General features: G+C 48.3%; 1 protein-coding gene across 1 annotated transcript; it reads right to left on the reverse strand.

Moving 5' to 3' along the window:
* Positions 1-1,253: 1,253 nt before the first annotated feature.
* Positions 1,254-12,769, reverse strand: ATP6V1B2 (ATPase H+ transporting V1 subunit B2). The gene is made up of 14 exons (XM_051640910.1): positions 12,646-12,769; positions 9,387-9,442; positions 8,608-8,706; positions 7,898-7,991; positions 7,726-7,803; positions 7,069-7,208; positions 6,856-6,957; positions 6,383-6,480; positions 5,498-5,621; positions 4,630-4,780; positions 4,190-4,272; positions 3,968-4,072; positions 2,998-3,127; positions 1,254-2,912 (listed from the first exon to the last, which is right to left on the reverse strand). Exons 1-14 carry the CDS (start codon positions 12,752-12,754, stop codon positions 2,770-2,772), a joined length of 1,512 nt encoding a protein of 503 aa, XP_051496870.1. The 5' UTR covers positions 12,755-12,769; the 3' UTR covers positions 1,254-2,769.
* Positions 12,770-16,202: the final 3,433 nt, after the last annotated feature.

Raw genomic sequence — 16,202 nt, forward strand, 5'->3', positions numbered from 1 at the left:
TCCTGGAGGGAAGCAGCCTGCAGGAGCCAGCCTGGACTTTTAGATGTTTGGTTGTGTTGGGCTTTTTTTTGTTAAATTAGCTAATGTCCTTACCTACCTCAAGGCCTTGTACTTCTGTAGAAGAAACAGCTCAAATTCTAGCATCGTGTAACATGTAACAAAAGACCTGAGACAGCCTCAGGCTTTTATCAGTGGGAACAAACTGTTTATGGAGAGGGTGTGGGTGCAGCTCAGCACATCAGGGCACAATCCTTTAAAGATGAACAGCAGGATCAGCAAAGGGAAGGTGTTCCCCTCTCTGAGTCACTGAGTTTGATGTGCACGTTGTTCAGCATAGGCAGGTATGTCTGGGTTTGTCTTTCTGCTCTGGAGTGCACCAGCAGGAATCCCACATCTCCCCATTTCAGCCCCATGCCTCCATCAGCCAGTGTGCAGCCCCCCTGCTGGGAAACCTTCCCCCAGGGAATTCATGAAGAGGGGCTGATCACAGGATTGAAACAGAGACACAGAATCATGGAATCCCAGACTGGTTTGGGTTGGAGGGGTCTTAATGACCAGCTATTTCCAACCCCCTGCATGGGCAGGGACACCTCCCACCAGCCCAGGCTGCTCCAAGCCCCATCCAACCTGCCCTTCAACACTGCCAGGGATGGGGCAGCCACAGCTTCCCTGGGCAACCTGGGCCAGGCTCTCACCACCCTCACAGCCAAGAATCCCCTCCTCATCTCCAACCTTCATCTCCCTCTTCCAGTTTAAAGCCATCACCCATTGTCCTCTCACTACACACCCCCCGGCCAGGCTGTCTGCACAGAACACCTCAATAAACCCTCCCAGACACCCCCTTGCCCTGAGGAGCCCTGTTCACACAGAAAACTGAAACTCAGTGTATGCCTAAGCTCATGTTCAAGATGATTTAGTTTCCTCTCCTCCCCTAGTGCCATCTACCCAGTGGGACACACAGCAGCATCCTGCTGCCCCCCACCCCCACAGCATTCCTGCACAGCCCTTACCCAGAACTGCACCACACACACAAAGCCCCCAGGCCAGATCCTGGCCAACAGAAGTGACCAGCTCTAGTAATGATGTGGGGGTGGCTGGACTGGCCCTCACTGCACACCTAGGAATGGAAAAGTGTTTCCTGCACGTTATGGAGCAGTTTCCTTCATGCCAACAGGATCCCCAGGAGCACAGGACATCCCAGTCGCTGCTGCAAGACCCGAAGACAATTTTAACGACAGAATGACAAGTTTCCATTTTGGTCAACATCTTTGTATTTAATTTATTTAGATATTCTCTACATTATTCTCATGCCAACACTTCCAACCTCCCATCCCCACCTCAAGAAAAATAGACTTGACACAGCTTTAGGGTGGAATGCACTGGAATAAAGTTGCTATTGCGTCCAAGTTACAGAGAACACCAATCAAACTACAGAGAGAACTGCACAGAGGACACCAGGGAAAGCTGGAATTAGCACAACATCATTCCAGTCATGATAGCACCTTCCCAGACAAGCACTGGAGGCGTTCAGAGAGGTGCAACATGCTTTGGTTAGCTGGACCAGAGCTTAGACTGCATGAAGCCTGGAAAAAAGCACAGCAGGTGCCAGCACTGGGCTCAGAGCCTCGTCTGAACCGACTGGAACAGCACACGGAGCTGAGTAGCCAAGTCTGCAGTGTTTGGGAATGCTGAGTTCTCCTGGTTAGCCAAGTCTGTGCCTGGAGTGCAAACCACAACAGTTTCAAACACGACTCGGGACCCAGTGCCACCTAGAGCATGGCTTGTAACAGAATTCAAAATATCCATTCCCACACGGAGTCACTTTCTCCTGCTGCACCCTGTGGTACAAGACATTCTGCAGCTGAACCTCCCACCGGTACAACAGCGTCAGGTACACGAGTTTCTTCACATCTCAAACCCTTTCAGTAGCAGCACAAAGCCTTAAATCACCTACTGCTTTGCCCATGGGGACACTACTGATCTCAGGATGCTTTAGTTGCTGTGCTGTGTCTCTGGCATTTCCAGGATTGAAAGAAAAACAACAAGAAAAGGCTAAGTAGGAAGTTTACTCTGCAAACTTCAACTAAAAACTTTCAGTTCTGTAATTAATGATCATGCTACCTTCAAGGTAGCAACCCACTGGCCTGTGACCTCTGAAAAGGCCCTCTGCTGAGCACCTGCTAGTGTTCTCAGCTGATGCCTACCTTTAAGAAACTGAAGCCATAGTCTAAAAATCAGTGACTTGCACTTCTCAGGAAGGTGAGTTGTTCACGTATCACGCTTCCCCCGATCAGCCTGGTCTTCAGGCACAGCAGCAGGACAGCAAAGTGCCATCTGTTCCACCAGCAGCACAGCAACTGCCCATCATCACACTGAGCAGATGCTTTGGACAAAGAAGTCAACATTTGCTCTTTCATGCTTTCTAAACCACGTGCTTCTGGTTTGAAAGGAAAGATCTGCAATTTCTGGTCACCCTCAGACATTCCCTCGAAATGTCTACAAAAGGTCCAGTTAAAAAAAAATAATCATCAAGCTTGGTGGTAACTATTGCACATTCGTAAGAGCTGGCCTAAAGATTTTCCTGAAGATTCAGGCTTTGGAAGAAGGGATATTTTAAAAACTGGTATCAGTGTACACTGGAACACTGGCACAAATGTCACCTATTCTTGGTTTTAATTGTAAGGGCGACAAGTAAACACCAACACATGGAAAAAGAAAAAGAAAACAAAGAGCATTTCACAGAGCAAGGAGTTAGAAACCAAGCTGGGGCTAGTGTTTTGCAGTGGAGTCTCGAGGATAGAACTCAGCCAGTGTTGTCTGAGGAATTCGCTTCAGCATCTCCTTGGGGAAGATCCGCAGAAGCTGCCACCCAATGTCCAAGGTCTCGTAAACAGTGCGGTTTTCGTAAGGACCTGCAGAGAGCAAGAGAGTGTCTCACCACCAGGGGAGATCTGAGAACAAGACCTTCTAGATCATGTTCCTGCCACAGACACTTACCCTGAGCAATGAAGTTCTTCTCAAACTTCTGAAGAAACTCCAGATAAAGGAGATCATCCGAGGTAAGAGCTTCCTCACCAACCACAGCCTTCATGGCCTGCACGTCCTTCCCGATGGCGTAGCAGGCGTACTGGGAGGGAGAGAAACAACAGGGCTTTCACACTGGTCACAGAACCACCCTCACAGAATCATCAGGGACCTCTGGAGATCACCTAGTCCAACCCCTTGCTAGAGCAGGATCACCTGCAGCAGATCCCACAGGAACAAGTCCAGAAGGGTCTTGAAAGTGTCCAGAGAAGGAGACTCCACAGCCTCCCTGGGCAGCCTGTCCCAGGGCTCTGTCACCCTCCCAGGACAGAAGTTTTTCCTCATGTTGAGGTGGAAGTTCCTGTGTTCCAGTTTGTGTCCATTGTTCCTCGTCCTATCACAGGGCACCACTGAGAAGAGACTGGCCCCTCCTTCTTGACACCCACCCTTCAGATATTCATGAAATTAGTAAGATCCCCTCTCAGTCTTCTCTTCTCCAGTCTGAACAGCCCCAGGTGTCTCAGCCTTTCCTCATCAGACAGGTGTTCCAGTCCCCTTATCATCCTCATACTCCTCCCCTGGACTCCAGTAAAAACCTGTCCCTCTTGAACTGGGGAGCCCAGAAATGGACACAATACTCCATGTGGGGTCACCCTAGGGCAGAACAGAGGGAGAGGAGAGCCTGCCTTGACCTGCTGACCACTCTTCTCAATGCACCCCAGGATTCCATGGACCCTCTTGGCCACACAATCCCAGCCCCATGGGAGGACACTGCCTGACCAGGTGCCCACCACCCCAAACAAAAGCTTTCACTGAACACTCAAAGCTTTAAATCTGCCTCCAGAGTGCTCTGGATTGCAGCTGTGTAGCTTGCCCTCTGCAGGCCGTTCAGTGAAAGGTCTATTTGAAATCTCTGGTCCTCTAAAGAGTTTTTTTTACCTACCAGTTGGTTGGATACATCTGCATGATCCTTCCTGGTCATGCCCTCTCCAATAGCTGACTTCATCAGTCGAGACAAGGAGGGCAAGACATTAATGGGTGGGTAAATCTGGAGGGGAAAAAAAGAGAGCCAAGAATTTCAACATGAATACTTCAAAGAGTACAGAGTAATCAGAAATATGTTCTAGAGTAATCAGAAATATTCTCTAAGCAGTGTGGCACACACCTGTCTGTTATGCAGCTGCCTGTCCACATAGATCTGTCCCTCAGTGATGTATCCAGTCAAGTCAGGGATAGGGTGAGTAATATCTGTGGAAAAAAATGGGTTGACATTTTTCAGAGCCTTTATAATCGATTTCTAGCAGGGATGTGGCAGCTCTGTGAAGTTCCAACACCACCAGTTAGCAGCCCCATACACCCCTCAGTGCTCTCTGACTCAAGGATGAGAGCTGTGCTGATAGAGGGCTGGAGAACAGACCTGAAGTCTGCAGTGGGCCAAGCACTTCTATGAGCAATACAGGGTGAGAAGGCAGCCAAGAGCTGCAATACCCAAATGAAAACCTGACGGGCACAAGACCTTCTGTCTGGCTGTGTCCTCAAAATGAGGAAGCTTGCTCTAAAGAGTCCTTTAAAGCACTAAGTTATTAAAAATACTTGATAACTCACCATCATTGGGCATGGTAAGAATAGGGATCTGAGTAATGGAACCATTCCTGCCTTCCACACGCCCAGCACGCTCATAAATGGTGGCCAAGTCAGTGTACATGTAGCCTGGGAAACCACGGCGACCAGGGACCTCCTCTCTGGCTGCTGAAACCTGGGGAAACCCAGAAAAACGTTTCCAAGAAGTCAGATCACTCCCACACACCCACTGTGTCCCCTAGCTGATCTACACTAGAGACAAAGTACTTCTTACCATGGCATCATGGCATGTTTTGGGTGGGAAGGGACCTTAAAGATCATCTAGATCCAACCCCCTGCATGGGCAGGGACACCTCCCACAAGCCCAGGCTGCCCCAAGCTCCATCCAACCTGCCCTTCAACACTTCCAAGGATGGGTCAGCCACAGCTTTCCTGGGCAGCCTGGGCCAGGGTCTCACCAGCCTGACTCCCCACTATTTCCTCCTCATGTCCAACCTAAATCTCCCAGTTTTAATCCATCCCGCTCATGCCATCTCTCCCTGCCCTTGTCCCAAGTCGCTCCCCAGCTTTCCTGGAGCCCCTTCAGAAACTGGAAGGTGCTCTAAGGTCTCCCCAGAGCCTTCTCCTGCAGGTGGTAACAAAATACAGACAGAAAGACCCTAAAAGAGAAGTTTCTTAACCATAGCTATAAATGACCAGAGAAGATGCCAAGATAAATCAGAAACTATCACCTCCAGCTGAATGCCACTGATCAAACAAGTGTGGCTACCACAGAACCAACAGCTGTTTGACTGCTGAACATAATCCCAGACCATCAATTAATACCTGAAGCCTCACTGGCTACCTAAGAACATTGTAATGACTATTACAGCACAAGTTAATTAATCCCAACCTCTCGCAGAGCTTCAGCATAGGAGCTCATGTCTGTCAGAATGACCAGCACATGCTTCTCACACTGATATGCCAGGAACTCTGCTGTGGTGAGAGCCAGACGAGGAGTGATGATGCGCTCGATGCTGGAAGGGAACAGCACAGCACTATCAGTGGCCAGGGCTTTAAGGCTGCAAGATGCTGTCACCAACACTTCAACCCTCCCTACATGCGCTGTGGGCACCCACTGCAGCACCAGTTTGTGTTCAACTTCACTGAAAGTAACAGAATCCCAGACTGGTTTGGGTGGGAAGGGACCTCAAAGATCATCCAGATCCCACCCCCTGCATGGGCAGGGACACCTCCCACCAGCCCAGGCTGCTCCAAGCCCCATCCAACCTGCCCTTCAACACTGCCAGGGATGGGGCAGCCACAGCTTCCCTGGGCAACCTGGGACAGGGTCTCACCACCCTCACAGCAAAGAATTCCCTCCTGATGTCCAACCTCCATCTCCCTCTTCCAGTTTCAATCCACTCCTCCTTGTCCTCTCCCTCCCTGTCCTTGTCCCAAGTCCCTCCCCAGCTTTCCTGGAGCCCCTTCAGGCACTGGAAGCTGCTCTAAGGTCTCCCTGGAGCCTTCTCTTCTCCAGGCTGAACACCCCAACTCTCTCAGCCTGTCTCCAAAGCAGAGCTGCTCCAGCCCTCAGATCACCTCTGTGGCCTCCTCTGGACTCTCTCCAGGAGCTCTATGTTCTTCTTACATTGGTGGGTCCAGAACTGGACACAGTGCTCCACGCGGGGAATGCCAACATCAAATGCCAAGAGAAGTGCCATAAAAGTGCCAACATCAGTGAGGCTTCAGCTTCCAGCTCACTTGTTCTGAGCCTTCTCCTACTGTAACTACTTACGTTGGATCATTGGCCAGATTCAGGAACAGGCACACATTGTCCATGGATCCATTCTCCTCAAAGTCTGATTTGAAAAACCGAGCAGTTTCCATGTTCACCTAAATCACAACATCAAGGCATCAGTGCCAGAGCAGATTTTAACATGCTACACTTGCCATTATATTAAGGTCCAGACACCTCATTAATAATCCCCAAGTAAAGCTCTCTGTATCATGAAGAACCCCTACATTCCTAACAGATTGAGTTATTTCTAGAATCCCAGGTCAGAAATTTTAAGTTTCAGATCCTCTCTCCTGCTCAGACACTTTGGTACAGCACTTCTGGGGTTGTCAGCCAGCCAGCCAGCTCATCTAGCACTCTCTAGTCATACACCAACACCTACTTAGAATTCTTTCAAAGCAGGAAGGTTCAGCTGTGCTCAGCATCACCTCACTTATTACTCCAGCATCACTCTCCTCCAATAACAGACTTACACCCATAGCAGCAAACACAATGGCAAAGTTCTCTTCACTGTAGTCCATCACATCTTTGGATTTCTTCACCAAGCCAGCCTGGCGACAGATCTGAGCTGCAATCTAGGGAAGAGAATAATTCAGTCCATCAATCTGATGCTGTTCCACAGATTAGCATCTAACCTGGTTTAGTTTTTAACCCCAGTGAAATGCAAGCCACTAAACCAGACTCACCTCATTGTGGGGCAAGCCAGCAGCTGAGAAGATGGGGATTTTCTGCCCCCTGGCAATACTGTTCATCCCATCTATGGCAGAAATCCCAGTCTGGATCATCTCCTCGGGATAGATGCGGCACTGGGGGTTGATGGGCTGACCTGGTTGATTTTTTAAGAGAAGAGATGTTGGTCCAGGTAGATGTCTGAAGCTTGATCAAGCTGCCACTGACCTTGAGCACTGATCTAAGGCTCATTACTAAAGGTGCAGGCCCCACTGTTGGACCTACAAATCTTTAGATGTGCCTGGTCAGACCTGAGCCTTTTGCAGGTCCTAAGACAGCAGAGCTCTGTGGTCATGTAAATGGTAAGAGCATTTGCAAGAAAAGCCTGTCAGGTTATTAATCTTTTAATCTCTGGAGACTGGATAGCTAAGATACCCTACAAATACCTCAAAGAACAGCTTCCAAACATTACTGAAAACAATTCTTTTATTCTACCTCATCATCCTGCACTTGTGCAAATATGATCTGAGCAGGATGACACACACACAGACACACTTAAAAATGAGCTTAAACTCCCCATAACAGCTAGATCCTGTGTTCAAACCCAGAACTATGGTAACACCCAGAAATCAGACAGATGTGTCTTTCATACCAGACAAAGACCAAGAACATACCCATGATGTCAAGGAAGTCTTCAGCCAAAACAATGGGGCCTCTGTCTATTGGCTTTCCTGAGCCATTAAACACTCTGCCTACAAGAAACAGCAATAAAATAAAAACGTAAGTTACTGAAAATGAGTGTGTGATCAGTCTGTTCACTCCTCAAAGTAAGATGCCAGGACCTACCAAGCATGTCCTCAGAGACAGGGGTTCGCAGGATGTCCCCAGTAAACTCACAAGATGTTTTCTTAGCATCAATACCTGAAGTTCCTTCAAATACCTGCAAATACACCAAACGGAAAAAAAAAAAACAAAACAACCAAACAACATAGGGGAAAGGAGTAAGTGTTGTGCTTTACAAAGTAACACACTAGAAAGCTGCTTCACAGCTTGAGAACCTGATCAGCCACAGGGCAGGAAAGCAAAGGGCTTCAAAAGCAGCTCCTGAGCACAAAACATCACATGAAAACCTCCTTTAAACCAAAGTCATGAAGTGAATCAGCAGCAACCAACAAAGCCAGTGACTCTCATCTCTAGTACTTCCCTTTGCCAACAGGGTGAAGTTGTTCACATATGAGGAATTAATATTAACAAGAAACAGCTGCTTAGAAAAAAAAAAATACTTGCAGCCACACCACACAGGAGCTGATCTTGAATCAATTAATTAATACAGTACAATTAATCTAGCAGCAAAGAAATCTAGGGGGCATGCAGATAAAAAAAAATGCCCCTGTACTCTAGTTGTAAAATGATTCATGCCTGTTGCACATGGAGTAAGTAGGTAATATTTTAATTTATAGTACCAAAAGATCATGTCAGAAGACAGATCTGACACAGGTCATACAGATGGTGCTGAATGTGTTTTTGTGTTGCAACAGGAGACCCTCCTGTCATACCTGAACCACAGCTTTGGAGCCACTGACTTCCAGCACCTGCCCACTTCTTCTTGTGCCATCAGGGAGAGTCAAGTGGACAATCTCTGCGTACCGAGGAAACTGAAAGAGATGGTGGAAAACTTTAAAATCCAGAAGGGCAGCCAGGAAACAAATGTTACCAGTTCTGAGCAAGCTTGAGCTTAGCAACTACTTTACTCTTAAAAATAATTCTATCATGGGAACAAAACACATTCCAAGACAAATGCAACTGAAGAGGCTGAAGCCATTTTTACAGGGACTTGCTCAGAGTGTCAGGCTGCAGAAAGAGCTGGCAGCCCCTGTCCTGAACACCCCAGTGGTCCTGACAGAGTCAGCACCTGAAAGGAAGAACCAAAAGCTGCCCTTTGTGCATTGCACGGGCTGCTTCCCTTCAGCAGGAACCTGCCAGCCATGTGAAAACTGGTTACAGTTCCCTCTGGGGAAGTACTTCACTTTGGTAACAAAAAGGCCATTATCACAGTGGATAGGTTTGTTTCTGCATTCAAGTTTAGAAAACATCTGGGGGGAGGAGGGGTGTTGATGAAACTGAAACAATGTTTTCTTTCTTTTCCCCAAAGTCCCAACAACTTTCCCTTTCTCCAGGACCACCCTCTGCAGCTCCATGGCAGTTTGGGTTTCTCACTTATCTCAGCAGTCAGGAACACCTCTCATGGACCCATGACTTGGAACAGTCTGGATTTCACCTTGTCTTGTATAATCTCCCTCAAAAAGTTCCATTCATTAAGGATCCGAGTTTTTACCTTAACTTGATCCAAGATCACCAGGGGACCATTCACACCCGAGACAGTTTTATAAGCTGAAAGAAAGGAAGCCACAAGTCAGGGTATTCCTGATATTCCAAGGAAGTACCCCTCTTTAAGTTTTCCAAGACTCAGGTTTGCAGATTTTGGGCCCAGCTCTGTACCTCTTGTATGTTTCCCATGAACTCTACAAGAAGGATTAGGTCCTGAACTGTGGGGGCAACATTTTTTGCTGCTACTTGCAAAGCACCTGCAGTAACATGAAGATACAGGATATTTCCTGGCTGTCCCAGAAGTTCACTACAAATCCATATCCAGGGATAACCTGAGTGTCATCAGAAACACCCACACCACTTAGAGCTGACATTTTAAGCTAAGAAAAAATACACAGTTGCAAGGTCTTTCAAAAGCAGGGAAAACTATCTCTGTAACTTGTGATGAAGAAGGTTCCACTGCAATTTATGCCCCCCAAAATGGTGAGATGACCTTAATATCCATACTCCTGGGCTGTTGGGTTTTTTTAAACCACAGCAGTCTGCTGCCCCATGACACTGAACCAGCTCCTGCAAAGCCTGGACTTGGCGAAACAAACAGATCCCTGGCTCAGAGCTGACCAAAGCTTCTACAGCAAGTTGTGTTTTTTGGCACACTGCAAAGGGGCAACCTTGCAGTCCTTCCCTATCTCCCAAGAAAAGGTCAATGCACAGTCTTGTAAAAGGCTGAATTTCAGTTTAACCAAACTCCTGCTCTGGGGTTATCCTGCTTCACCTGAAGGACTGACACCTGATAAGAGGGGCAGAGCTGGCCAGCTCATCACAAGGCTCATGCCTTAAACATCAGCAGCTCAAATATTAGCCCTCCATACAGCTTTTGAGTGCCCAGAATCTATCACTCTGCCCAGTGGGAAAGCTGTGAAAAATGCAGTGAACAGCCCTCAAGAGCCCTCCTGAGTTGCCTCAAGAACACAGCAGCAACCCAGCTAGAGCCCTCGATCCACAGCTAAAGGTGATGCTGAGTCAAAGCTTGATCAGGGTCACAAGGAGCAGTGACCAAGAGAGTGACTGTTAATGACTTATCCCTTGGGAGGGAAGAAGGAGCAAGTGGAACCATTTGCAGAGCTGGAAAGACACCAGCATCTCTCCTTGGTCACAGGCAGAGGGAACAGGCACTTGTGGTACTGAGAGAAGTCACAACGGAGACACAAATGGCTCAGGCCCTCCAGCCTGCCCAGGTCTGGCACTCCCCACATCTTGTCTAGACTGTCAACCAGGTGGTGTTTACACCAAAAACAAGCAGTTTGAACTGTTGCAATGTAATCTCTTAACCAGCAATAATAAAAACCGTGTTAGATAAGACTTGAGGGCCACTGGATGTATAAGATGGGCTACAGCTGGAATAGAACAAACTGGTGAAGGCTGGAAGGAACCTTAAAGATCTTCAGGTTCCAACCTCCCTGCATAGGAGGGACAACTCCCACTAGACCAGGTTGTTCCAAGCCCCATCCAATCTGCCCCTGAACACCCCCAGGGAAGAGGCATCCCTGAGCAACTTGTTCCAGCACCTTACTACCCTCATGGTGAATAATTTCTTCCCAACACCTAGCCTAAATCTCCCCCTCTCTTTCAGTTTAAAACCATTAACCCTTGTCCTACCCCTACACTCAATGGCGAAAAGTTTCTCCCCATCTTTCATACAAGCCTCCCAGTATCAGTTTTACTCCTGTCAAAAATCCTGCTTTTAAGGATTAAGAATGAAGACAGGACACGTGTCCCTGCATGAAAACCAAAACCCAGGCTGGGCTGCTCCTTCCACCTGAGCAAGAAGAGTGACATAGACTCGATGCTATCAAGAGGACTCTGCTCAGACTGCAAGTGTTTGCAGCCCACTGCCCAGAAGAAATGGAAAAGCTTATTCCAAGCAAAGCATTACATCTCGTGACTGTCTCATGGGCACCTCCTCCTCCAGCAGCAGGCAGGGGCTCACACTCCTTGCTGTGTCCATGACAAAATATTTCCTGGCCCTTCAATCAGCATCAACTCCCCCTTGATCGCAGGGAAAAATCCTCTTAATTCCTGTTTCCATTAAGACCAACTAGTTTCATGGCAAATCAAAAGCAACTGAAATATATATGTATTTTTCATATCCAGCTGGCACGTCAGTTTGGGCAAAAAAAAGCCACAATCAGCATGAGAAAACCAGGAATTGAAGAAGAAGTCACCTTGGCTCCAACCTTGGCTGAAGCCTCCAGAGTAAAGCAGAGCAGCAGACCTTGGGGGGCTTGGTTTGGCTTTCAAAGCAGTGACATGGTCAAAGAAACCATCCCAGAGAAGGTCCCTGGCTACCACCTTGGAAGCACTCACATTTCTGAGCTCTACAGGTACAGTCACTCCTCTAAGGACTACCTGGGCCAAAACAAAAGCCAGAAATCATGCACTTCCAAACAGCTCTGACTCCCCCCGCTACCGCAATGAAGGGGTTTTCACAAGGCTGCTGCATTTCCCCTTTCTCATCCGATTTCTCAACTTCATCTTGAAGGAACAGCACCCACCCCGCTCCTCACAACTCACAGGAACCCTCAGGTCCTGCTTAAAAAAACCCTTTTTCACCAACGACACCGCAACGGGCCGTGTCACCCAAGCTGGGGACCAGGCTGAGGGTGCCCAGACGGGTGTGTTCAAAGAACCAGAACCGCTGTGCTCACAAAACCCGAAACGGGGCCCTGCAGGCCCCGAGGAGAGCGCCGGAGCTCGGGGAGCACCGAATTTACCGCAGGGAACACCGGTTTGATCTCAGGGAGCACTGAATTTACCTCAGAGAACACCTGTTTTACCCCAGGGAGCACCGGTTTTACCCCAGGGAACACCGGTTTTACCCCAGGGAACACCGGTTTTACCCCAGGGAACACCGGTTTTACCCCAGGGAACACCGGTTTTACCCCAGGAGCACCGAATTTACCCCAGGAGCACCGAATTTACCTCAGGGAGCACCGGGTTTACCCCAGGGAACACCGGGTTTACCTCAGGGAGCACCGGTTTTACCCCAGGGAGCACCGGTTTTACCTCAGGGAGCACCGAATTTACCTCAGGGAGCACCGAATTTACCTCAGGGAACACCGGTTTTACCTCAGGGAGCAGCCCGGGAAGCGCGGCCCGGCGGCTCCCGGCCCACCCGCTGAGATTTCCCCCCCATCCCGGGAATCCCTCCCGGGAACCCCTCCCGGGAACCCCTCCCGCCGCCAGCCCCGCGGTCCCGCACTCACTGAGGCGCGGCTGGGACAGGTAATCACGGGTCAGCGCTGCCACCTGGTCCCGGGGCCCGGCGGGGCCGGCGCCGTTCGGCAGCGCGCGAGCCGCCCGCACCGCCGCCATCTTGTGCTGCTGCCGGGAGCGCCCTGCGCATGCGCGGGGGGAGGTGCGGGGGGGGGGACCCGCCCCGGGGGGAATGGGGGAAAAAGGGGGAAAAACGGGAAAAAAAAGGGGAAAAAAGGGGAAAATGAGGGAGGGGAGGAGAGAAGGGAATATATAGTAAACTAGAAAAACAGCCCGCAAGCTGAAAACCAGTGAAAACCCAACAAGAAACAATAAAAACTGGAATAAATGCGATAAAATACAGTAAAAATAAGATGAAATATAAAATAAAAATTAAACTTAACTAAAATAGCTGAACTGAAATAAAATAAAGCCAATACAAACAATATAAGCTGAAATAAATAAAATAAAAACTAAACTAAAATTAACTAAATTAACTAAGCTAAACTAAACTAAAATAAAACCAATAAAAACCAATAACAGCTGAAATAAATAAAATAAAAACTAAACTAAAATTAACTAAACTAAAATAAACTAAACTAAAATAAACTAAACTAGAATAAAAACGATAAAAACATAAAAGCCAAGAAAACCCAATAAAAACTTAACTATGCTAAAATAAAACCAATAAAGAGCAATAAAAACAATAAAATAAAATACAATAAAATAAATAAAATAAAGAAATGAAATTAAATGAAATTATGAAATGAAATGATAAAAAGGAAGAGAAATTTTAAAAGAGAAAAGATTAAAAAAAAAAAAAAAAAAGGAGAAAAGAGAAGAGAAAACAGAGAGAGAAGAGGGAAGAGAGACTTAAAGGACTTAAAATACCACCCAGCAGAGCTGGCCCAGGGTTCTTTCAACCTGCTCCAGGCATGTGAACTCCAATTTGCCCAACACAGACCATTTAGAATCCTAGAATCCTGGAATGGTTTGGGTGGGAAGGGACCTGAAGGATCATCCAGATCCAACCCCCTGCATGGGCAGGGACACCTCCCACCAGCCCAGGCTGCTCCAAGCCCCATCCAACCTGCCCTTCAACACTGCCAGGGATGGGGCAGCCACAGCTTCCCTGGGCAACCTGGGCCAGGCTCTCACCACCCTCACACTAATAGAATCACAACATGGTTTGGGTTGGAAGGGACCTTAAACACCATCTAGTTGTGTTCAAAGTGTTTTGGTTCAGTTCTAAACTCGTCTTGCAGGCTGAGAACATTTGCTTCGTGTCCTGACGACAGAGTAACGTCTGACAGGACACTGCAAACCCACCCAGAGAACGGAAACCTTCTGGAAAAGGAAATATCAGCAGGGAGTGACTTTAAAGCAAAGCCTGGGTGCCTGTTCCAGGCTGTGTCCAGGCTGAGGTGTCCACAGGGCTGGCAGGAGGACATAGAATCATAGGATTATAGAATCATGGAACTACTGAGGCTGGAAAAGCCCCTTGGGATCACCCAGTCCAACCATCATCCCTGCTCTACAAAGTTCTCCTCTCAACCATCTCCACACCCAGGGATGGTGACTCCACCACCTCCCTGGGCAGCCTGTCCCAGTCTCTGGCCACTCTTGCTGTGAAGAAGTTTTTCCTGATGTCCAGTCTGACCCTGCCCTGGTGCAGCTTGAAGCCCTTCCCTCTTGTTCTGTCCCTACTCACCCGTGAGAAGGGACCAGCACCAACCTCTCTGCAATCACCTTCCAGGTGGTTGTAGAGACTGATGAGGTCTCCCCTCAGCCTCCTCTTCCTCACACTAAACACCCCCAGCTCCTTCAAGCCTTCTGCACCAGATGGATTCCCCAGGCCCTTCCCCAGCTTCCCTGCCCTCCTCTGCCCTCGCTCCAGCACCTCGAGATCTCTCTGGAATTGAGGTGCCCCAAACTGGGCACAACACTCCAGGTGTGGCCTCACCAGGGCTGAGCACAGGGGGACAATCCCCTCTCTGCTGCTGCTGGCCACACCATTTCTAGTATCTCTAATATCCCGTTTCAGGGTGCCAGGGGCTTTCCTGGCCACCTGGGCACACTCTGGCCAGACACCCCAGAGCTGCACCCCGAGAGCAGCAGCTCTGCCTGCAGCAGCTCCTCAGGCCCACCAGCCAGCCCATCAATCCTCTCACCCTTCCCATTCCAGCCGAAAAGCTTCACTCTATTTTACCACCTCGGCCTGGCCAGGGAGGAAATTGTAGTCTTTGATTTTTCTTTCCACGGGGTTGAGAGGAAAAGTCCTGGCAAACAGCTGTAATGGTTAGAAAAAACCACCCAGCATATCTCGAAAAGAACTGACTGGAAAAATATGATGGACATGTGGAAAATGCTTCCAAGGCTTATCTGACTAAGCCTTCCCACCAGCCCTGGAAAACAAGGGACATGGCACTGTCACCTCCTTCAGCTGCCCAGGGCTGAGATGGTGTCCTGACCTTGGGGCCTGGAGAAGGAGAAGGAGAAGGAGAAGGAGAAGGAGAAGGAGGAGAAAGAGAAGGAGAAGGAGGAGAAGAGAAGGAGAAGGAGGAGGAGAAAGAGAAAGAGAAAGAGAAAGAGAAAGAGAAAGAGAAAGAGAAAGAGAAAGAGAAAGAGAAAGAGAAAGAGAAAGAGAAGGAGGAGGAGGAGAAGGAGAAGGAGAAGGAGAAGGAGAAGGAGAAGGAGAAGGAGAAGGAGAAGGAGAAGGAGAAGGAGAAGGAGAAGGAGAAGGAGAAGGAGAAGGAGGAGAAAGAGAAGGAGAAGGAGGAGAAGAGAAGGAGAAGGAGGAGGAGGAGAAAGAGAAAGAGAAAGAGAAAGAGAAAGAGAAAGAGAAAGAGAAAGAGAAAGAGAAAGAGAAAGAGAAAGAGAAAGAGAAAGAGAAAGAGAAAGAGGAGGAGGAGAAGGAGAAGGAGAAGGAGAAGGAGAAGGAGAAGAAGGAGGAGAAAGAGAAGGAGAAGGAGGAGAAGAGAAGGAGAAGGAGGAGGAGGAGAAAGAGAAAGAAAGAGAAAGAGAAAGAGAAAGAGAAAGAGAAAGAGAAAGAGAAAGAGAAAGAGAAAGAGAAAGAGAAAGAGAAAGAGGAGGAGGAGAAGGAGAAGGAGAAGGAGAAGGAGAAGGAGAAAGAGAAGGAGGATAAAGGAAAAGGAAGAGAAGAGAAGAGAAGAGAAGAGAAGAGAAGAGAAGAGAAGAGAAGAGAAGAGAAGAGAAGAGAAGAGAAGAGAAGAGAAGAGAAGAGAAGAGAAGAGAAGAGAAGAGAAGAGAAGAGAAGAGAAGAGGAAAAAAAAAAGAAAAAGAAAAAGAAGAAGAAATAATAACCATAATCATAATCATGACTGTCTCCCCGTGCCCCTCCTCACCTGAAGGAGACCCAACTCTTCCCTCAGGTGCAGCTGAGCAGTTCTGAGCTCCCGCAGCAGATGGTGGTGCTGCACTGCTCATCCTCTGCCTGCTCACTGGATACTTAGGAAGTCATTTCCAGGCCAAGCCATTCCCTTCTCATATAATTCTCATAGTTAAAGGCTTCAACTTCTGCTCTAACGCACACCCAGGGAATTCCTAG

The sequence above is a fragment of the Apus apus genome, chromosome 26 (assembly GCF_020740795.1).
Source record: "Apus apus isolate bApuApu2 chromosome 26, bApuApu2.pri.cur, whole genome shotgun sequence".
Taxonomy (NCBI): Eukaryota; Metazoa; Chordata; class Aves; order Apodiformes; family Apodidae; genus Apus; species Apus apus.